The 24,403-nt window shown below is 47.0% G+C and overlaps 1 protein-coding gene and 1 long non-coding RNA gene across 3 annotated transcripts in view; both read left to right on the top strand.

The window, feature by feature from the left end:
* Positions 1 to 24,403, top strand: part of LOC125947369 (uncharacterized) — a 92,642-nt gene that overhangs the window by 57,869 nt on the left and 10,370 nt on the right. The gene's annotated exons all lie outside the window — the stretch shown is intronic.
* The window catches only part of LOC119461705 (uncharacterized), a 68,666-nt gene that overhangs the window by 33,893 nt on the left and 10,370 nt on the right, over positions 1 to 24,403 (top strand). For both annotated transcript variants that reach the window (XM_037723071.2, XM_049671943.1), the window contains exons 4-5: positions 3,995 to 4,142; positions 14,759 to 15,004. In XM_037723071.2, coding sequence (XP_037578999.1) covers positions 3,995 to 4,142; positions 14,759 to 15,004 — 394 coding nt within the window. The remainder of the gene's footprint in view (positions 1 to 3,994; positions 4,143 to 14,758; positions 15,005 to 24,403) is intronic.

Raw genomic sequence — 24,403 nt, 5'->3', positions numbered from 1 at the left:
ATTTATTAGGCGACCATGTAATAAAAGTAATAAATACTGCTTTTGGCCTGTTTTTCTTCTTTTTGCAAGCTGCTACAAAACTGAGGGCAGCTGCTACAAATGTTATTTTTCCTGCTACAAAACCTGCTCCAAAAGCTTTTGGCCATTACCATCACTGGCATTGTAGTAAGTGGTTTATTTTACCATAGAACACAAAGAAACGTTTGTGGATGCCAGGGGCAGATCCAGGTTTTTTTCTGAGGGCCGTCAGCATCTGTCAGTGATGATGATGATGATGATAGTAGCCTTTCTTATTTACCGAAATTCACCGTTTATGCTCACGATAAACCTGCCTCTTATACGGCTAGTGCAACACCTGTAGCGAAGCCAGGCATCGGTTTCTCCGAACTTAACGGAAAAGGATGTTGCTCAACATAGCCCTGTGCTTGGCGGCTGTGCCTGATAATATATCTAAGTCTGTACTGTTTCTGGGATGATGTGCAGATTCGTTATAGGTGCGTAAGCACGGGTCCGTCTTTGGAGTTCTGTTGGGTCACCTTGATTTCCTTAAGAAGCTTCTTTGTGTTCGGCTGAGACACCTTCGTTTGCTTTAGAGGACTATAGGTTCCGCTCCAACGCGCCAACCACTACGCTGGATGTTTACGATATGCGAATCACCGCGTATGAAGACCCACGACGCCACCTACAAGAAGAACAATGTGGCGTAGTAGCCAAGAGCGCGAGCCAGCGTCTTTTTCTTCATGTTTTGTTTCCCACGCAACGCCGTCCTAGGCCCGCGCGCTGGCGTTGGCCGCTGACGTCACGCTCCCCCATTGCACAGCCGCGGCTCGAGCCTTCGCCCGCTCCGCGAGAACGCCCACTCAGACAAACAGATCCGGCGGGTTTGAGCCTTGTATGCTTAATGTATGACAATAAAACAGTGCGAAGTTAAAATGTAAAACTTGTAGCATACGAACGGCACTGTGCTTGTACTGGATATTGTCAACATGTTACTGTGATCAAAATGAGCTTTACAGTTATAAAAGTTGCCTATGCATAGTTCTTAGTTTAGTTGTTAGGTGTTATTATTTATGTACGAACACTTCAGTGACATATCTTTTTCTTTAAGCAGCTTGGTCGCGGAACCACCTCATTAATTGTGAAACTGGAAGCTACGCATTCCTCCCGAAGAACAGATTAGTTGTAAAAAGAGTGCGGGGAGAGTTACTCCTTTGAATAAGTCGGACACAACGATCGATCCTTAAAAATAAACAGTGCACAGCTTAACAGTTAATATTTTATTACGGCTTATCACGGAGAAAGAAAGCAACACGGGAATAAAACAACGTATAACAAAAAATTACTGCTGCATTTGTGCACTGTTTGCTCCCTGACAATCCCCGAGTTACCTGACAATCCACGCAGGGCAACAGCGAGAGGTGATGAGTGGACCTCGCTTCATTTATATTTAATTGACAGAGGCTCGTGATACATTTGAGGTTTGCGTTGGGTAGCTCTTTCGTTTTTGTAGAAATGCACAATACAATTTATATGTCACATACAGATTGCATAACATGGTATGGAGTCTTGGGTGTAAAAGTGGCTTGTACTCGCGTGAAGCAAGGAAATCATGAGCCATTCCACTCTTTGAAGGTGGATGACGAGTGAAGCTGTTTAGCACACGACACAAAGGCCTCCCCATTACTACGACAGAAGTGAAATTAAAAGTGGTGAACAGCAACTTGTCTTTCTGTTTTTTTTTTATATACAATCGTGGGGACTTACTTTAAGCCAAATAAAACCTGTAAAACAAAGAGCGTAGTAATACGTTTTTATTTTTTTTTGGTACTCATATTTACCTTTGCTGGCTTCAGTGTCTTGAAACAAACGCTTGGACACAGGAGAAAAAAATTACAGGGGATGCTAGAATTGTCTAAGAATGTGAAGGCGAAAGCCTAGTTGGACCCACCGCGATGTGGAATGAAACTCTGATCCCACGCGGCGATGTATACAAGGTGCATTTGTGCGCTGCGTGCGTGCTGCCGCTGTTTCCGGAACTTTCTACGGGCGCCGCCGCTGACATTTACATCCTCCTCCCCAGCGCCATCACAGCGCTTGCCCTTAACGCCCTTACTACGCTGCTGCTGACATTTCCTTCCTCCTCCCCAGCGCCGACGTTGCCCTTTCCATCAACGCCCTCCCGCGCCACCACTAAGTGGTTCGTTGTGAAAAAGGAAGGTTGACACTATCTTCTGCAGCCCTTGAGGAAGCCTGGCTCAGCTGACATTTCCCTGCTCCTCCCCAGTGCTGCTGTTGCCCTTTCCTTCAACGTTGAGCGCGGGGGGCAATATAGGAACGCTGGCCTGATGAGCGGCGTCGGAGCCAGCCATGGAAGATGATGAACGCTCGAGTTGTGGCACGAGCTCAAGGCGAGCGCGAGGCGAGCTCGTTCACTTTTTCTGTACCTCACAGCGACCTAGAAACATAGAGATTTAAGGCTTTCACCTTCAAAATGTCGATATCCTTTTCTGGGACATTGTAGCGCCAAATTCCGTGCACTCGCTACGCGGCATTGAACAGACGAACTCCGAAGGACAGGAGGACATATTAATTTGGTCTATTTACTGTTTAAGTTGAACAAGATCAGACTGTACACTGGGGCACTCTGACAAGAGACAACATAAAACTCAAAGAAAGACGGCGTGGTCTCAGCTTGGTCCGGCCCTGCGTCCCTCTTCTTGGTCCAGCTACAGTGTACTAGGAGGTTTTGTAGTGTGCAGCAGAGGAGGGCGCGGGCTGATATGTTGCATGTTACCGCCGAGGGAAGGCACGGCAAGACGCCCCTCCTGAAGTTTCTCCGGCGTGAGTGACTGCAGACGGCGACATTCTTCCTCGGACTCATGGTCCTTCGACGCATTCTCCGCTTTTGCACGGTCCCGCTTTCGCTGTCTGCGTTCACATTGTGTGTATTCACGTTGCTGCTGTTGACACCTCTCCGCTTTGTTAGCTTTTTTTCTCCGGCATGAACGCGCTATGCCGCACCCCTGGCTTTTCCAGGTAATGGTAAGAGGCAACCGATGACACCCTGAGGGGGAACTAATTATATAAGTTAATCAGAAGCGAAGGCGCTCGCGCGGACATCGGCGTGCTTGACAAAAGGGACGTCCCCTCGTTCGCTCGATGCCGCTGATGGGACGAGTAATGCACGGCCGGCGCCAGGAGTTCCAAGGTGCTCACGAGAAAAAATAACTACGGCAACTTCGTGACACCACACCCCTACGGAAGACAGCTAAGCTTGCGAGTGAGCTAGATTTACTTCTACATGGCTGCTACCACTGGTACTTGCGAAAAACACTTTTGAAGAGTGCTGGTGGCCATATTTTTTGCGACGGGGCCATCACCCTGTCAGCGAGGGGCGATGCAGAAATCTGAGGGGGGGTCAGGACATCCCCCCTGGATCCGCGCCTTGTGGCTGCTCATTGTTATATCCAATGTATTGTTAAAACCGGTATTGTTATAAGTAGGTTTGACTATACGCACAAATGCGTCTGTCACAAACTGTGATTTCCATGATTTCTGCAGTGCCACCAGCTGAGCTGGGAGATAAAATATAATATGTACAAAGGAAGCACGTCATCCAGAGTACCAGTCAGTTGGCTCTGCCAATTTTGACAGAGTAGTCTGGGCTGCTCCTCTGAGTGATCTCCAATCAGCAACTGCTCTGCATCTGCCATAGAACATGCAGCCAGAAAAATAACTAGTGCTCCAAATCTGTTATTGGAATTCACCACTAGGAAAGCACTCTGTAATAAAGGGTGGCACGACCTCCCACTTTTTCCAAGTACTCAAGTCCAATAATTTGGTGTGTGGCTTACCAACCTTTTCTGCGCTTTCCCCGAGACATCATCAGGGTGTATGGTAGTGTGCGTATTTCTGAACGAGCGATTTGTCGTCCGCTTCTGTGAATGCTACCATTTGAATGGACGGTGGTGAAGCTCTTGTGATCCTCACGCAGCCACTTCTTGAAGGAGCGCCGGCGCATGAAGGATCGCGTCGTGATCCAGGGCCCAGCTGGCAACCGTGCAGCATACTCGTGCCGCATCCTGCGGAGGGCGCTGAATGTGATACGGCGTCGTTACGACCGCACAAAAGTGCTCCCACAGGTGAGATGATGAGTTGTGCAGAGCAGTGCTCTTTTTTGTTGTTATTTGGGAGATTTGCTGCAAGGCATACTTAGTAAAAACGAATGAACAAAGCACACAGATCCAACACAGTGTTTGGAATCTAAATGATGCGAAGCTTGTTTGAGTTGTCGAGGTAGCAGCAGTAGTGGCTATAACGAGCACAGCCTCGTCGCCTGTAGCTGTTTACCTCACGAGGACGAAGGCGGTGTATGATGCCAACCTCTTTTGTGTCATAGTGGCGCATTTGTTTTGGGGGATTGGCCAAGAATGGGCAAATACCCAGTGACCCAAGTTGTCTACTAGTCCAGACAGCAGCCAGCAGCAGGTTGTCTATTTGGCGACATACCCAGTAACCCACGTCTACTTGACAATGCAGCAGCTCGCACATACACGTTGGCCCAAGATGCCTATACAGTACTATATCACACAATTATATCCAGCGAAGAAACGAAGGCCAAACCCCTTGGATGTCAAATAAGCACATGCAGCTCTATGCGATGCAGGTACTGTAGCTATGAGCTGGCGCATCCGATGTCCATCGACGATGATGGAAACATTAGGCTTGTACTTTCCAGGTTCAGGTAGTTAGCAGCTGTCGGGGCCAACCTACCCCATAGCCTCCCGAGTTTGTCTTCAGGCTGTGCAGTTGTGTGTGTCTTTGATTGCGATGTCATTACAAGCCAGATTGTGCAGGAACATCACAAGCACGCATTGCAGTCTACAATGCATTGCTTTATCTCATTACAGTGGAATCTCGATGATACGATCACGGCTAATACGAATTTCCGGATGATACGAATTCTTCTGAGGTCCCGGCCGAGCCCCATTACTTTGCAACGTGCTAGAGGACGGTTGTTACGAATCGATTTTCGACCCGCGTCGGTTGATACGAATAAACGCCACCCCACCGACGGCCGCGACAGAGAACAGCGCGCAGTCACGCGCGTTTTCCCTTTCTCTTTTGGTGCGGAGGCGCAGACGCGGCGCCGGACAGCGCGGAAGCCGCGACGGGCGCGAAGAGTTTGAAGCGGTGGCGCTGTTGTTGCTTTTCTTTTTGTCTCTTCGCTCGCTGTGGCGGCCGCGCTTCCCCACGCGCGGCCGCCGCAGCAAGCGAAGGTTTGTGCGGTCTATCGCTTCAACGGAAACTGAGCGGCGTAAGCACAGCGGATACAAAGGTCAGAGCCGTGTGGAGATTGCGTTCAAGATACGGTGCGCGCGACAACACCAACAGCCGGCACGGGCACAAAGTACAAGAACGCATTTGTTGGCAGAGTAGGAGCCGCCTCTCCCCTCACTTCCTCCCTCCCGTGCTACCTTCCCGCTTTGCTCCTTTCGCGTGGGGAGATTGCGTCACCAGTTACCCTTGCGCTCGGTTGCAAGATACGCATTTGGCGCCTTTGGCGCCGCAGCACAGCGTCGCCCCCCCCCCCCCCCTCTCCCTCCCTCCCATACCCCCATGGCCTTTCGCGCAACGGAAGTCGCGTTTGAAGGCGCGCGTGAAGGCGCGCGTCTCCCGCATGGTGACGACTTTATCGCCCTTGGACTCGTGCTCCACGTCTCATGCTCCTCCTCCGCATCGCCCTTGTTGATCTCCTCTCGCATCGGTGGGGCCACCTCGTGCTCGCTACCGCCCTTGTCGGCGAGATTTTCCCGTGGAAGCCACAATTTCGTCTCACGCAGCCACAATTTCGTCTCACGCGGCTGCACTGTAAGCGGTATGCTTATAAATGGAGTTCTATGGGAGGGTAAACGGTGTGGGGATGGAGGGTTGCGCCGGCATGATTGCGCGCGCTTCGCCTGCTCTGCCATCCCTCGCCATCGTTCCCCGCTGGCCTCCTTCTCCGCCCGCGCCGCCTAACCGGTTCCCGCGGTGGCGCTGCGCACGCGGCGGTTCGCGGTGAGGGCGGAGCGCTGACGTCACGACGCGGCCGGTTGTCGGCTGCTAGCGGGGAAGCGTGGACTTCTCTCCGGGACCAGCGCACGGTACGTTCATGCTTTCCTCTCGTCTGCCGACACCTTTGTGACTAGGGCTGGAGCTCGCGCACGCTGCCTTTGCCCGTGCGGGGAGCGCGTACTTTGTGCTGATCCTTTCCCGACGCTAAGCCGACGAGTGGTGCCATTAGTGCTCCCGCGAGGTCGTACCTCGCCGAGCCGCACTTGCCGAAAGCCTAAGCCGAAGGATATTGCCCGTGCTCTCGCGAGTTGACCCATTGGTTATCGCCAGAGCAAGTAGCATAGCCGCCGGGACTTTTCCTAGCGGCGTGTCCCAGCTTGAGCCTGTGCTCTCGCCGCGACGTGCTATAGGCGCCTGTTATTGTATTTTCGCCCTGGTGCGGGACCCCTTTGGCTCCCCTCCGTGCGGGCGTTTGTGCAGTGCTGATGCCGACGGTTTCAGTAAACGGATTCCGTCAACTCAGGGCTTTACTGTGTTTTTTTTTTGCGTGCGTCGCTCGGTAGCCCCTTGCGGCCTCTGAGCTCGCGCGCGAGCGGTGCTGGAGGCGACGGCTGACGCGGCCCTGTGGCTCGCTAAGCTCGAACCCGCGGTGGTTGGTCTCCTGTGAGATACCAAGAACCCACAACGGGAGTCGGAAAAGGCCGCGTTGTAGCCAGTTCTGCACTATAAACGGTTACGTTATAAGTGGTCTATACTGTAAATGCTTTTTACGTACGTGTGCCTGAGTGAGTTCACCTCTCGACTCTTTAATTAGCGAGTTTTAATTGTGTTTCGATGATACGAATTTCGGCTAATACGAATTTTTTCGTGACCCCGTGAGATTCGTATCATCGAGATTCCACTGTATAACGAAATGGTATATGACGAAATAATGGATATAAGTTCAAATCCTCATGAGATTCATAGTGCAGTACATGCAATAATGGATATAACAAAGTATTGGATATGGCGAAGTAATTCTGCCTGCCTCTTCAACTTTGTTATAATGAGGTTTTACGGTAGTGTTCAGGTGCCAACACGTTTTAAAGGGATGCTTTCTTTGCAAACCCTGCCTGTCTGTACTGGCTATGGCTGCTGTTGGATGCTGCTGCCTTGCTGAGTAGCCTTCTATATAGCCATCTGTAGTACCCCTGCAGATGCGCTTCTGACCAGCTCTGTTCCCTATGCAATTACTCAGTGAAACAACAAATGGTACCTAAACATCCTCAATGCAACACCTTCAAGCTCATAATTGCTTTATTAAAGTAAAGCTTTCTATGCCTTCTTTACCGGGTACAGTGGGCCGGTACTTCATATGGCGCAGTAGTAAACTGGCCGCTTCACGAAAGCTATGCTTCACATCGATTCGAACATGTGCATTGGATTGGCATCATTTTTACAGTTATGTAATAAATGAGGAGTGTCCCATCTGCACTCTATAGTTTCTGGGGCCGGTGTTCAGGGCAGTTTGTTTTGTTGGTGCAGTTGTGCATATATCATTGTATAATCACTTTTATCTGTACACTGTATGGAGCTCTAACAAGTACTGAAAATCTTCTGTGCCGAAATAATTTATCAGTGATTGTATAGCAGATAAATTTTCAGCATGAATGTATGCTGCTTTAACAAACATCAGAGTGTTTTTAGGTAAATGTTTGCAATTACTATTAGCTGGACAGTAAAATATTTATTTATTTATTTATTTATTTATTTTAATAACCTAAGGGCCCTAGTGGGCATACATATGGGGCCAACTTAATACATACATGCAATTTCAACACAATAAAACCTGAATACAGGAATATGCACAAAGAACTGAGTTTCAATAAAAAATAAAACAGACAGCATGTGATAAACCATGGTTTCCAGAATAATTTAGTTTAGTGCAGAGAAAGAAAGTAAAAAGAAAGAAATCATGAAACCAAATACGAAGGCGACGGGCACAGATCATTTTTTTAATTGGGTGTTAAAACAGTGCGATGTTATGTGCATGGAAAAGAACACTGCAAAGATATCATGTACAAAGACTGTAAATAAAAAAAAAAGATAGTAACATACACATAGATAAGTTAATGTTTTTCACTTTGTAAATGCCTAGTGGCGCCGATTGAAATAATTATGGATCTATTACCTTACCGATGTTAGATGGAAGTGAGTTCCATTCAGTTATGCACAATGCCAAAGGTGAACATTTATTTGTCCTGGCAAAAATGGCCGTAACTTTGTGCACATGATTGTGATGGGTATGCGGTGCCGGAGGAGTATGCGATTGGGTGAACAATGTGTTACTGGTGTAAAGTGATCAAAAGAAGGATAAACGGGTATTTTGCCTCCGCATAGCAAGTGTAGAAAGACGGCATTGTGATTTTAGTGACGGAACGCTTACAAGACGTGAATAGCATGACATGACTAATTGCGCAGCTATGTTCTGCACCATTTCAAGCATATTAGTAAGACCTGTCAGGTGAGGATGCCATATGATAGAAGCATATTCTAGAGAAGGCCGAACCAATGAATTCAAAGCGTGTAGCCTTGTTTCTTTATTGGCAAAATGTATGTGCTGTCTAAGGAGGCCGATCTTCTTGAGAGCCTTATTAGTGATGTGCTCGTTATGAGCAGGCCCAGCTTAATCTTCAGTAAGCAGAACGCCCAGGTACTTCAATGACGTGACTTTTTCTATTATGGAGTCATTGCTGCATAAGATTTAGAGCACATGGATGGAATAGTAGTAAATTTTAAATGCTTGGCTTTTTTTCTGCAATAATTTCCGTTTGCCAATAGAATGCTGCATGGCTCCGTTAACCTTGGTAGGTAAGATTGTAATTCTGTGACATCTACTGGGAAAGCTAGTCTTTTATAAATCACGCAATTGTCCGCGAAAAGACAGATTGAGGAATGCATATTAGATGCTATGTCATTAAAGTAAACTAAAAACAGAAACGGGCCCAGCACCCTTTCTTGTGGCAATCCCCGATGCTACTCGAGTCTGATTAGATATGACTGCATGGTATTGATTGTTTAGAAATTCTTCAATTCACACAGTCGTTCTGTAATCGAGTTGCAGATTACATATTTTTAGCATTAGTCAATTATCGGGAACGTGGTCGAAAGCCTTTGAAAAATCAATGAAGATGGCATCAATGTCACTGGACATCTGTAGTGCTATGCGCAGGTCTGTTAGAAGCTTGAAAAGTATGATAAGTGGCAGCATAGCTTTTCCCGGAAACTGCTGAATATTAAGAAACAAATTGTTTCAGCTGAGATGACCCATTACCTGTGAGTATATGATATGCTCGAGTAATTTACAACAGAATGACGTGAGTAAAATGGCCTGTAGTTGTTTGGGTGGCTACTGTTACCAGATTTAAATAAAGGTACCACATAAGCAGATTTCTAGTCGTCCAGTTTACAGCCAGAATTGAGCATTGCTGGAAAATCAAAGTGAGAGGATTAGCTGAATGGTGGCAGGTTAATTTTAGTAGTTTGGCGCTCTCGCTTGACGCTGCTGCGACTTTTAGTCCTGTCCCCACCTTTTTTACGAAGGAAAATAAAATGGAATGAATGACCACTTTTTTCTTCTATTACGCACGTGTTAGCAATTTCAGGACTGTTCGTTAGCGTGAGCTCTAGAACGTGCTCTCTCTGCGTAGGTTCACATACAAGTTGTGTCAAGTTGTGATAAAGAAGCAAATTAAGAAAGCAAATACATTCAGGCCGATTATTATGACTGTGTAGATAGAATGGACCAATCAATTTCGGGATAATTGAAGTCACCGCCTAAGAAGAATGAGAATTTGGAAATTTTTGCATAACTTGGTCAATTTCATCGCTAAGAAAATCGGTTAACTCTAGATTGGTGTTGGGGGGTTAATAATAAGCACCAATGACACAAACGACATGGTCAGTATGACATGAGACCCGGCCTATTTTGAGAAGTGAGTCTGCTGGAATAGCAGAAGGGTGGTGTGTAGTAGTTCATTAATCACAATAATTACACCGCCACCTTGGAAACAAATTCTGTCTTTACGAAGAAAGACAACAAATGATGATAGCAACAAAAGTCACTTCTTGCGACGTCCTACCAATGATTTCTGCGGAACAAGGATGTGCGATGGATTTTAGAATGTCAGTCTTGTGGTAATGTCAGTCTTGTTAGTTGGTCAAGAGCAATGAAATTGAATCTATGGGTGACAGATTCATGTATTGTGCTGTGGAACATAGTTTGGCAGATTGTTCATGGCCTGACGAAATTTGGACCACAGCACCCGGGGTGCAATCGAAACAGTAAATCTTTCCTTCTAGATGAAGTTTGTTAAAGCATATGGAAAGCCATGTGTCGTCTGTGTGATTGCCCTTGGCGAACTCTTGCAGCTTTTTCCGTGCCAACTAAATGTTTGGCGCAAATTCTTCAAGCCAAACATTTGGCGAGTCTAGGCTTGTGTGCGTTGTGCAGGTCTTCTATTTTGGATTTAAAATTAGGAAACATAGCAATGATCGGACGTTGAAAACCAGGATGACGCTGCCCAAAACGATGTGCCCGTTTAATATCATCAGCTGTTATCTTGAGATGATTATGGAAGAGATCCTTGATGATTTGCTTTGTCTGTGTAACCTTCCACTTCAGCTTCAGGAAGTCCCTTGATAATGAGATAATTCCTTCGCATTCTGTTTTTCATGTCAACACAGTCATTTCATCATTCACAGATTCACTGACTGCGTCAAAGTTGTCTTTAAACTTAGACACGCTGTTGATGGTTTTTTCAATTGTGGCAACCCATGTTTTCAAAGCAGTGGCATGTTGTTTGATATCCTTCAAGCTTGTTGTTGTTTCGTCGTGCTATTCTTTTATCAGTGCAAGCACTTCCACAATTCTAGGGCCCGGGTTAGCTTCCACATCGCCAGTGCAAAGCAAAACCGAGGCAAGGCACGGGAACAGCAGGAGCGAGGAAGGCCTAGTACAAAAGGCTTTGCTCACAGCTGATCTATCATAAAAATGACCGTGACTGAAGCTCTTAGGCATGGTGCATGCAAAAAACGTGCCGATTTGCACACAGTATCTGCACAGGTCGACACCCATTGTGACATAAGGGGCCGAAAGTGCGGGAATTCATGGCCACATAAATTAGAAAATTGGCTAACCAGATAAACAGCTTACCTGTTACAGAAGAAGACACAAGTCAACCATTTGCCACTCATAGCCGTAAATTCTCGGTGGAGGGTGTCTGGCAGGTGCTTTTGAAGTTTCTGGTGGTGTTGCAACCACGTGACGTCACAGGATGTGTCACACTCCTTCTCCGGCGCTCTGAAGGGGGTGGGATAAGGTGGCGGCTGTGCGTAACTTTCATTGATCTGCAGAATCCAGGCGGCAAGGAGCAGCTTGCGCAGGGCAGGATTGGTCAATCTATTACAGGAGAAAAGGCACAAGTCAACCATTTGCCACTCGTGGCCTGCAAGCAGCAGCAGCAGTCCTACAAGTTTCTTGCAATGCTGGCTAGTGGGAAGTGTGGTGCCACTGGCCATGTGAGTTTAATAATCCTCTGTCATCAGGTGTCAGGACCCTCCCGACATGCGAAGACATTGATTCCCGTCAGACGTCACTGAATGCGCACGGACGTGTGTGCGGTTTCCTGTTGTGTGTGTGCGTGTGTATCTTGTGCAACCTTACGGGGACTTATTTAGCTATTGATAATTGTACTTCACAGCACCTATGTATGACAACACTTTTTTCAACGGCAAACCTGCTGGAAAAAAAAAATTGCATGCCTTTTGGGATGCGGTGCACTGAGGGTTGCCTCATTTTCTCGGTGTGTGTTTAACAGAAACACCTCGCACGAGTTAAGTGACTCTGAGGAAAAAGAAAATTATGTACAATTATGGCAAGGCTAGCTTTCCCGCTATAAATGAGGCCCTTGAACGTTTGACTATTTCCTCACCGACTTTGATCAACGTCCAGTCGACACAAATTGGTGTTTATTTAGGGCCAAACGGCATCAACTTGTACATTTATTTAACCCACAAACGGACATTACAACTAACCTTCATTCTCCGTGGTACAACAGGCAATTAAAACGTATTGACAATAAAAAGAGCCAAATTTTTCTGGAAGGGAAGCCCTCGGGTAGACTAGAGCTTTAGTTGATACTACAATAAATGAGCAAAAGCTACGAAAAGGCACTAAAAGAAACGAAAGAGCAAGTTTCTTAATGTGACGTTGCCTTCAGTGTTAACAAGCAATCCTAAAAAGTTTTGGACCATCATAAAGAAGCAAGAGGAATCGCAAATATTACATTGCGATTCCCAATCCAATACAATTCCAGCTGCCAACTGCGCTAATATTCTAAATGAAACTTTTGGTAAAGCCTTTTCAAATATTTCCAATTCAGCTTCACTTGATTATGACTATCACGTTGACTTTTCGATGGATCCAATAAGATTTGATCCTTCTGGAATCATTAATATTATCGACAACTGAAAACTGAATTCATCTTGCGGCCCTGACAGTTTTAACTCTAAAATATTGAAGAACAGAAAGTTTCCACCGCTGGTCATATTATCTAAAATATTCCAACAATCCCTTGAGCTTGGCATGTTACCAGAGGACTGGAAAATAGCTAAGGTGGTTCCACTCCATAAATCTGCCGACAAGCACTCATCAGCTAATTATCGCCCAATATAGCTAACCAGTAGGTGCTGCAAAATCATGCAGCATGTCATATATTCTCACTTGGTAAAGTTTCTTGAAGCCAGCTCATTTTTCACCCCTATGCAACATGGCTTTTGGAAATTTTTTTCTTGCAAAACACAGCTTCTCACTTTGACTAACGACATTCAGTCTTTTCTTGCTCATGGTTTCGTAGTCAATTGTATCTTCTTAAATTTTTGTAAAGCGCTTGATAAAGTGCCCCGTAACTTGCTTCTTTATAAACTGGAAAAACGGAATATAGACCTGAACATATTGACGTGGATTGAATCCTTCCTAACAAACCGTTCACAATTTGTGCATGCTAACAGGTGTAACTCCTCGTTAATTGCAGTAACATCTAGTGTGTACCGCAGGGCCTTGGTGCTCGGTCCTTTACTTTTTCCTACCAATCCTTCGTGTTCAATTAAACTTTTTGCTGATAATTGTGGTATTTATCGCGTGATTAAGAATACTAATGACGCTGAATCGCTACAAAATGACCTGGACACAGTCTCTATCTGATGTCATAAATGGCAGATGGCCATTAATGCAACTAAATGCAGTGTGATGCACTTCCCACATTGTAAAACCACAAATGTTCCTATTTTATTAACTACACATCTTTATGCCTTTGACATCATAAAAATACATTGGTGTTTTGCGAACCTCGAACTTCGCTTGGAATAATCATGTCAGCCACATTGTTGCCAACGCCAACCTCATGCTGCGATATCTAAAAAAATTTTTCTATAGCTTCTCCTGTTAAACTAATAGTGTATAAATCTTAAGTGCGTACTAAGTTAGAATATGCTTCGTCAATATGGGACCCCCAAACTAAGTCGCTAATAGCAGCTGTTGAAGCTGTACAAAATTGCGCAGCCTGTTTTATTTGTTTTAACTATAAACATTCAGAAAGCGTAACACTCATGAAGAATTCATTATTACCGCCCCTTGAGGTGCGCCGAAAGGTGTCACGACTGAGCCTTTTCTTTAAAATGTCTCATACTAATGAAGACCCCCCCCCCCCCCCCTAAATAAAGCACTGTTCATTCCACCTACCTACATTTCGTCACACATTGGTCATCTGCATAAGGTTGGCACCCCACTTTGCCGCACAACTGCATGCTTGGCATCTTTCATCTCTAGGACGTCATCAGAGTGGAACCACCTACCGGCAGCTATACTTACAAGATTGAAGAATTTTTAAAAACGGTTGTGGGTCAATTTTGCAATAGATTAGAATATATGGGCTTTTTTATTTTTCTTCATGGTGTAATCCTGCACGGCGATGATGCTGATTTTGCACGTATATGCATTATTTTTGTTCTTAATAACATTTATATATTGTTCTTCCTAACTTTATGGTCATTGGTTTGTAGTATAGTTGCCGTGAGGGGTGTTTCGATATAATTTCATATTTGTAATACCGCGTTTGTATAGTTTTGTTTTTTACCTTAAAATCTTTATTGCACACTGCATACTTTTTCTAATATTGTGTAAGCTGATTTTCCTTCATCTAGAAATCCTGTATAACGATGCTGCAAAAATTTTATCTGCATGCGCTAGATATTATTTCAAATAAAAATAATAAAAAAAGTTTGGTCTAAGAAGACTCATGTCTCCCTAGCAGCTTCACTGTAAAAGAAAAGGAGAAATAATAGCTAAGGCATTGCAGTTAATGCCGACTTGGCTGAAAGGAACCTGTGTGTTGAAGGGGATGGGGGAAAGGAAAAATTCCACTTTTTATATAGCCATTCGTATTGGATTCCTCTTAGAAGATATTTTCAGGAATACTTTTCATTGTATTACGTCACCTTTCCAGATTACAGAATGTTGCTCTAAAGGAAAAGGTGTTTAGGACCCCTTTAAAGAAACATTATGGTGGCTGTAGTATTAACTGGTGCAGCGCATGTGTCAACCACGTTGCTGTGGTACTGTGTGACTCTTTGGGCTTTCCTCTCTCCTGACGGCTGTGTGTAGGTCGTGGCAGTATGTGAGCGGCAGCCGTTTCCGGAGCCCGCGGAGGATTCCGCTGGGGAGCTGCCGCAGTTCGAGGACCTCTACCAGTTCATGCGGGAGTTGATGGACAACCACGTGCCGGCTGTCCTGGAAGATTGCGAGCACTGGCTGCTTAATCGTCTGTTGTTGAAACTTGGGACCATGATCGAGACGCTGGACCTGGACGCTTCAAAGCAGGCGCTGAAGAAGGGTCTCCTCTGGGCTGCGGTGAGTGCTGCGCTAGCCTCATTGCCTCGTTCGGTCACACACGAGCACATGCAGGCACACAGATTCACATTCCTGCGCTTGGTTACCGGCAGAAAACAGACGAGATGAGACAGAAATATGCTTAAGTCATACACAAGCAGCTGGGACCACGAACTGCAAGGAGTAACAGCTTTTGGTCAAAAATGGAGGTCAAATGACTAGTTTGAAGTTTTTTGATCATTCAAGGTTTCGTTAGGAAAACATTTGAATCGATGCTCTAGAAATGTGGGCTCACTTGCTGGCTGCCAGAAAGAACACTACTTGTGCACGCTAGTCGAGCTAAAGGAAGAGAATGTCTATTGACAGTGACATTCGCCTCCTGGCGGCATGGTAACAGGACAGTTCAATTTCTTTAATTGAGGAACCCTGATAGATGCGACTGCAGTTTTTGACCTCTGCTTGTTGAGGGAGAAACAACCGCTTTTACTATTGCCACGCTGTAGTGACCGTGAGGAATAATAGTGGCACCACTGCAAGTCACAAAACTAACTCCTTATTTGGCGAGCTTGTGGCCAGAAAAACAAGAAACACTCAAAGCACAATAGTGGCGAGCACTATCGTCGGTCGTTGAAATCAGATCAGCGGATCAGGCACGTTGGCAATTTACCGTATTCACTCGCATAATGATCGCACCCCTGAATTCTGTCATCAAAGCTATATATTTTTTCTCTGCCTAGTGATCGCACCCCAAACTTGCTGCTGCCAGGGTCGACTGCCTGAGTCCCGCTGATGATAATCATGCCCGAAGGCCGAGCGCCATCTATCAAACGCTACGTAAACGATTCAAGACTTGCTAAACCAACTGCATGCATCAAACCGACACGAGCGGCAGGTGAACTGGTGAATAGCTGCTGAGCCACTCGGGAATGAACATGGGCTTGGATTGGACTGATGTTGGCTTTGCACAGGCCACCGCAAGAGAACTTAAGGGAACAACGCAAACTGAGCACAAACGTGTAGTGTTCTTATATGAACTTTAGAAATTAACAGGATTGCTAGCTTTCCTGTGGTGCTTCAAGAGCTCGTCCTGTATTAAACGGGATGAGGAACATTACTAACTACGGTGCGCATGGCACTCGGGGCACACAACAAATCGCGAGCAGCGACAGCAGTAGCTACGTTTAAATAGATACGGTAGAAGTGTATCATACAGTAGAACCCCGCTGATACGTTTTCCCGGGGCTGTAAAAAAAAAAACAAAAATGTATGAGCCAGAAAACGCAAGAGCCGGGAAACAGGAAAAATTCAGAAATGAAAGTAGTGTTGAGCTGCACACAATATTATTTTAATTCTTGCGTGTGGAAAAAAGTCGTAGTTTCGCCCGACTGCCGCAGTATCGATTGCGATAGCAAAATAGTAGACTGCTATACAAAGTAGGAATAGTAGTTTTATCGTTCGTATAATCTTGTAAACATTTGCTTATTAACTATATTAACAAGCATGGTGTCAGTGCCCACAGGCAAACATGAACACATCACACTCGATGAGTGTGGACACGCGCTGTCAAATGCTGGCGTGAGGAATTTAAGCGCCGGTGCAGAAGCGAGTGAAGTGACCTTCGTGCTGTCGTTTAAGCGCCGAGAACACACAGCACGCACAAAGCTACGAGCCACCGACGCACGTACACTGCCTAGACTCTGCCCCCAACACAAATCGATTTCAAGATACAGCCTGCGCGAACGCGTGCCGCCGCACAGTACGCAGTTGACAAGCAGTTGATGCAGAGCACAATGCTGCCCTCTATCCCCCCCCCCCCCCCCCCTCGCTCTCTCGCCGGTGCTCCGAGCGCAATGGAAGAAGGCGTGCTTCCTCCCTGCTTTTCTTTCCTTTGCGCGCGAGATTCAGATGCGGTCGTCGGTTCCCCTCGCACATACAGCATACGGCGCGCAGCGACGGCGCTGTCGCCCTTGACTTTTCGCCCGAGGACTTTATACGAAACATCTATGAGCCAAAACCAATTTTAGGGCTGCAACGCGTCATAGACACCATCTTTAGATAGCAAATACGGATCGCAAGGGTGATACTTTTGCTGGCAGAAACCGAAAATACGTCATAAGTGTTGCCCCCGGCACTTTGGGCGGCCAATGCCATCGTCAAGCAACCAAGCCAAGCGATATGAAAAGTCAAAATGGCCGCTTGGGCCGGCCTGGGTGGCAGTTCGCAACGTATGATGCGGGAACGGTCCCACCGTTGCGACGTAACAGCAGGGTTACCAATGCATTGGGTTCTATGGGAGCTGTGCCGGGACCGGCCGAAAACGACGTAACCGCCGGGAAAACGCAGCACCCGGGAACGTAACAGCGGGGTTCTACTGTATTAATTTACCGTATTGCATACAGTCGCCAACCATTTATTCGGACTCGACGGGAACCGCCAAAAAGTCAGAATAATCAAGAGTTCGAAAAAAGAGGATTCATCAGAAAAAAGTGCCTTTATGGTTCCAGTGGCCGGAAAAACTTCTCAGTGCACTACTGTACGCACACACGCCCATGCGCAACCAGGTCAGCCTGTATGACCATTGCTATAGGTAGACAAGAGTGTTGTTAAGGCCTGCGCTAAGTCTGCACTCGATGGTTGTGGTGTGGGCGGCGTGTCGTCATCGGAGTTGCTGTCCACTTGTGACGGCTCGAGAACTTGACGGACGATCTCCTCATCATTCAACTTGGCACAGGGCAGGACAGCACTGTCAAAGTTGGCGAACTGTTCAAACGTAACAGTGGGGATATCGACCCCGCTTGCACGGAGGTCGTTGATAACGTCCGTTGCTGCGGCAGGTGACATCTCGGCCGCGGGGTCCTGGCCTGTGGCACTGTCCTCACTGTCAAAGAGAAATCCTACATGGTGAAAGCAGTTGCAGATTGCGTCCGGCGTCACTGTCTTCCAGGCATTGGACAGGATGCTGATGGCTGAGAGCACATCCACAACGTAGTTCTTACCGCCGTTCACACACAAGAGCATACAATTCAAGAGGTGCGATCGGTAGTGAACCTTCAAGTTCTTAATCACGCCCTGGTCCATGGGCTGCAATACACTTGTAGTATTTGGCGGCAAAAACTCTAAATCAGTAGCCTTGTAGCCTTGAGGTTGTTTATGTGCCCGTGAGCACCGCAGTCAATGAACAACAGCACCGCAAATGAACATCAGCACCTTGCAGTTCTGAAGCTCATATTTCCGGTCCAGCTTTCGTACACACTTTTCAAAAAGATCCTGGGTTATCCACGCATTGGAGTTTGCTTCGTACAAGATGGGCAGTGATGTCACCCCTTTGAAACATCTCGGATGTTTTGACTTGCCTATATAGGGGAGTGCAAGCTTCTCCCTGACATGCTGCCTCCCACGACAACTGTCTGACGCTCCTTGCTATGCATTCCCCCGTGGCAAGGTTCCCTGGACAAAGTAAGTGTCTTGTCAGGCAACATCTTGTATAAGAGGCCCGTCTCATCACAGTTGAAGACGTTGTCTGGAGAGTACTGGCGCAGCAGTGCACACAGCTTGTCGGCGCTGTAGTTTGACACAAGGGTTTGGTCATCAGCACCACTCTCGCCACACATTCATTTGAATGCCAGGTCGTACCTTTTTTTGAAATTCCGCAGCTGAATCGCTGAATTTAAAGCCGGCAGTATCCATGCGCAGAGCCAGCGTCTCTGCTTTTTGCCTGAGCAGATTGGCAGACAGGAGTATCCGCCTAGCTACAGTGGCACTCAGCCACATGTTCAGGGCCTCTTCCAGCTTCGGATGGCAGCCGTCACGGAAATTTTTCTGCTTCCCCACAGACACTTTTTCAGCTACCTCCAGGATCTTCCCCTTGTTCTTCAAGTAGTCGGAGACGGTTTGCTTTGAAGTCGAAAACTCCCGAGCCACTTCGCATTGAGGTCAGCTGCTTTCCACCTGACGAATAATAGCTGCTTTCTTCGCCATCGTGAAAGTCTGGTAATTGCCATGTTTTTTTCATAGCTCTCGACGGCGCACATGGCACAGGTGCCGTTGGAGCCATTTCGTATTACACGATGACTGGACGAGATCGTGTAGAAGCAGATCAGGCCTAGCACGCCAAGCAACAAACACTAGAAGAGCGAGACTCAAACGTAACAGTTGATCAGGCCTAGCTCAAGAAACAACTGACAACACAAACGCCGAGCACAGACTTTCAAGCTCGGTCGCTTGGCTTGGCCTGCGGTTTGACCATAGCAGACAGTTAGTGGATACTGGACTGGCTAAATTGAAAACAGGGCAACCATTACGTGCAGCCAACATAAGCGACTTGTTGCCTTATAGCTTTACATTCTATTGCCGAAACTCAGTAAGGGCGATGGTGGAGTGGTCATGCACACTCTTCAGTTATTATGCGAGGCTTTGCAACTGCATGGTATAATTTTTTAACTGCGCTAACATACACTGACAAGGACGAGGCAGACAAGACGTGCGCAGACTCGCAACTGAATGTTTAATGGGTGAAAATGACATATATACAGAGAAAAATAAACACATCTGATTGGCAATCCAACCATGGATACGTTGACGTCACACAGTAGCATCTAAAAACGCCATCTCGCAATCAGCTAGTGACACTGAAGGTTCGCTAACACACCCACGTGTAGTTTTTATCTTAAATGCCTCAAACAGTTCCCTAGTACTACGGTCCCTATGACGGTACTGAATTCTAGTTTGTTTAAGAAGTGGGAGGCAAGTTTCCTTGTTTAGTTTTTTACAGTCATTACAATGCTTAGCCACGTGGGAATAACCATCTGAGGTGCTGTTTGTTTTATGTTCTTTCAGCCGAACGTTAATACATCTAGCCGTCTGGCCGATGTATACACACCCACAAGAAAAAGGAAATTCATACACAACTGCGCAGGCACAGGGGACAATGGTTGACCCTTGCTTATGCTCAATCTTGCAGACAAAAGGGCTGTGGTTAGATGCCCTGTCAATTACATTCATTACTCTAGCACATAAACGCGACATTTTCTGAGGGGCTGAGAATACGACGTTGACCCCATACCGCTGCGCTACATTCTTCAAATTGTGTGCAACTTTGTGCTGGTACGGAATTACAGCAAACGCTCTTTTTTCTTTATTAGTGCGGGGTGAGTGCACACCACTATTTTTAACTTTCCTTACGAGTTTCTCACATGTTGCTCCAATTACAAATTTTGGGTATCCAGCATTCGTCAGCCTAGTCACTTGGAAACTGATACTTTCCGTTACTACGTGGGGGCATGACTTCTGTAGTGCTGCATCTATGCACGACAAGGCAATTCCACTCTTTACACTCTTCGAATGCCTGGAGGAAAAATTGAGGGGGGACTTATGGGACCTTGGTCGATAAAACCAACATGTGTGGAATGTGTGTCAAGTAAAGGAAGTTTTTTGTAGGTCGGGACTAGGCCTCAATTTTACTACAGAACTTCCCCACGAAAATGAATTGCAATTTCTGGACATACGTTTGCGTTTTGAGTTATTCCACACATGTTGGTTTTATCGACCAAGGTCCCATAAGTCCCCCCTCAATTTTTCCTCCAGGCATTCGAAGATTGTAAAGAGTGGAATTGCCTTGTCGTGCATAGATGCAGCACTACAGAAGTCATGCCCCCACGTAGTAACGGAAAGTATCAGTTTCCAAGTGACTAGGCTGACGAATGCTGGATACCCAAAATTTGTAATTGGAGCAACATGTGAGAAACTCGTAAGGAAAGTTAAAAATAGTGGTGTGCACTCACCCCGCACTAATAAAGAAAAAAGAGCGTTTGCTGTAATTCCGTACCAGCACAAAGTTGCACACAATTTGAAGAATGTAGCGCAGCGGTATGGGGTCAACGTCGTATTCTCAGCCCCTCAGAAAATGTCGCGTTTATGTGCTAGAGTAATGAATGTAATTGACAGGGCATCTAGCCACAGCCCTTTTGTCTGCAAGATTGAGCATAAGCAAGGGTCAACCATTGTCCCCTGTGCCTGCGCAGTTGTGTATGAATTTCCTTTTTCTTGTGGGTGTGTATACATCGGCCAGACGGCTAGATGTATTAACGTTCGGCTGAAAGAACATAAAACAAACAGCACCTCAGATGGTTATTCCCACGTGGCTAAGCATTGTAATGACTGTAAAAAACTAAACAAGGAAACTTGCCTCCCACTTCTTAAACAAACTAGAATTCTGTACCGTCATAGGGACCGTAGTACTAGGGAACTGTTTGAGGCATTTAAGATAAAAACTACACGTGGGTGTGTTAGCGAACCTTCGGTGTCACTAGCTGATTGCGAGATGGCGTTTTTAGATGCTACTGTATGACGTAAACGTATCCATGGTTGGATTGCCAATCAGATGTGTTCATTTTTCTCTGTATATATGTCATTTTCACCCATTAAACATTCAGTTGCGAGTCTGCGCACGTCTTGTCTGCCTCGTCCTTGTCAGTGTGTGTTAGCGCAGTTAAAAAATTATACCATGCATGTCAACCAACTAGCCCGACTTGGAGCTCTACTTTGCAACTGGTGTTTGTCGAATCCTCGATAACGTCGAGAAGCAGTCCTTGTATCGTCGGAGAAGACTTCTAATCTGTTGCTGCTTACTGATGGGGAGATTTGGATTTATTTCGAAGTCTGGTTCAGGAACTATGGTTGTCGGGGTAGATGCAGCAGAATCCGGGAGGACAAAAGCATTGCTGGTTTCCACAATTTCCTCAATGTGTGTGATCATCGTGCCCTTGTTGATGTGCTTGACACTTACTTTGTTGATAATGACTTCTACGTTTGTGGGAGTTTCGCTGCCAACGGAAATGACAATGCTGGAGTGACGCGTGATGCTGACTTCGTCCTCAAGTACACTCATGGCACACTGTCTGGAAAGCCTCTCCGTCGGTATTACTTAGTCTTTGGACAGCATCATCGACTTCGACCCCAGGTCGATGATAGCATCGTGTTGGTTCAGGAAGTCCATGTCAAGAATTATGTATTGCGAGCACTGTTGGAGGACAACGAACGTTGCAGGGTAGGTCTGGTCATGAACTTTAATTCTTGCCGTGCAGGTTCCAGTCGGTGTTATGAGGTGTCGTCCTCCAGCTGTCCGAAATTTAGGGCCGTCCTATGCAGTCTTGACTTTCTTCAACTTGGCGGCGAATAATTCACTGATGACGGAGTAGTCGGCTCCAGTCTCTATAAGCGCGGTGACTTCGTGGCCGTCGACAAGCACGTCGAGGTCGGTGGCTCTTTGTCTTTTGTTGCAGTTAGGTCTTGGTGTCGGATCACGGCTGCGTCGTGTTGACCTGTGGCCGGTACGTGGCGTCGTCAAATCGTCTTTCGTCGGCTTATTTTTGGCTTCCAGGCTTCGTTGGGACGGCGGCATGCCATTGCTGCATCGTCGGAATAGATCTTGAAGCGTCATCGTCGGCGGCGGAGGATCTTCGTCATTTCGACATACAACAACCGCACCTCCATCGGTTGCTGCTTTTAGTTTTCCGGATTTACCGGCCCCGGGCGGGGCCAGTGTACGGTCGACGCTGCAGCGACTGGTAGCGGCCAGGTGACGGCGAATGTGAAGGACATCGGGGTCCCTATTGCATCGTGGCGATTTAGTCGGCAATATCACCTGGCCGCTCGCCAAGCTGTGGACGTGGCGCGTTGACGGCGGACCCTCATAGGCCCATCTTGCGGTATGGGCATCGGCGGTAGACGTGGCCCGCTTCACCGCAGTGGTAGCACAGCAGATGGTGGTTGGGGGCATGTCAAACGTTAGTTTTATTTGGAATGCCGCGCGGGGCTATGGGCTGGCGTGCTGGCGACGGCGGTGGCAGACGACGGAACTGCGGAGTTACCGGGCCCTGGCGCGGGCGCGGAGTGGGACCGTGACGGTGGGCTACGGCAGTGTACGTCATCGCTTTCGTTTGAGACTTCGGCAATTGAGAGACTCCGAGTGACTGTTGGATCTCCTCGCGTACGTCGTCGGCAGTCGAAGTCACTTGAGGCTATGATGAATGGAACAACTTCTGAAGCTCCTCCTGCACGACCACTCTGATAGTCTCGCACAGGTCGTCGGTGCCCAGTGATTGAAATCCGGTGTAGCTTGTTGAGATCGTGCGGCAGTTGAATTGTCGTTTCCACATTTCCAGTGTTTTCTTGATGCTAGTGGCCTTGTGAAGAAACTCTGCGACAGTCTTTGGTGGGCTTTGTATCATTCCGGCGGAAAGTTCTTGCTTCACACCACGCATGAGTAGGCGAACTTTTTTCTCCTCGGACATTTTCGGGTCGGCGTGGTAGAGTAGACGGCTCATTTCTTCCGTAAAGATGGCAACGTTCTCGTTAGGTAGCTGCACTCGAGCTTCCAATAGAACTTCGGCCCTTTCTCCGGACAACGCTCGTGAAGGTCCTCAGGAAGTTACTGCGGAACAGGTCCCACGTTGTTAGGGTAGATTCCTGGTTATTGAACCATGTCCTCGCAGGCATCTTCCCAGGAGAAGCACACGTGGCGTAGCTTATCCTCAGCGGTCCAGTTGTTGATGGCTGAGATTCTTTCGAAAGTCTCGATCCAGGTTTCTGGATCGTCCGACGAAGCTCCACGAAAGGTAGGTGGCTCCCTGGGTTGTTGAAGCACAATGGGGGATGCTGGGGCTGCCATTGTGGTTGTTGACTTGGCCACGATCTTCCTGGTCGTCTCAGGCAAAAGTCCATGCTCCGGGGGCAGTCCTTGCTGCCTGCGGCTACCTCGCTGGTCGTTGGCGACGTTGGTGTTGTCTTCGGAGTTTGAGCTTGGATCACGGCTTGTTCGGGGCATCCGGTGCATGAACACAAAGCACCTCCACCAGATGTCACGTAGTAGTGACGGTGAAGAAAACGGTCACAAAACTGTGAATAACGAAACTAACTTTTCTTGGGCGAACCTGTACCCACAAAAACAGGCTACACTCAAAGCAAAACAATAGCCGTGAACACAGCCGGTGATCGTCGAAATCTGATCAGCGGGTCGAGCGTGTTGGCTTTTATACATAAGTCATCGAAGGTTCCAGAGTAATCACTGGTGCTGGAGTGTCTTCCAGAAAGTACTACACAATTCATGTCGCGCATATATGCAATCAGATTACACAAGGTTCTGTGACAACAGACAGCAGATAGAACCATCGATAACATTCGAGAAACATCCGATACATGCAGGTGCGTCCTGAGCTGAGTGATAACACTTGTTAGACGGTGAAATGCGGTCATCCGATAAAACAAGCACACATGTCAGTATCATCCCGAAATTGTTACCAGGAGATTCTACTGTATTTAAGTTTCCTGTGCTTAAATAAAAACATTGAGGTATCAAATTCAGCGTAGCATAAACAATACGTTGGGCATGACAGAGGTAACTGGTGCGTGGCCAAATGGAAT

The sequence above is a fragment of the Dermacentor silvarum genome, chromosome 8, assembly GCF_013339745.2.
Source record: "Dermacentor silvarum isolate Dsil-2018 chromosome 8, BIME_Dsil_1.4, whole genome shotgun sequence".
In the NCBI taxonomy this organism is placed as follows: Eukaryota; Metazoa; Arthropoda; class Arachnida; order Ixodida; family Ixodidae; genus Dermacentor; species Dermacentor silvarum.
The sequence above is the reverse complement of the archived record's forward strand: the minus strand, read 5'-3'. Positions and strand labels throughout refer to the sequence as shown.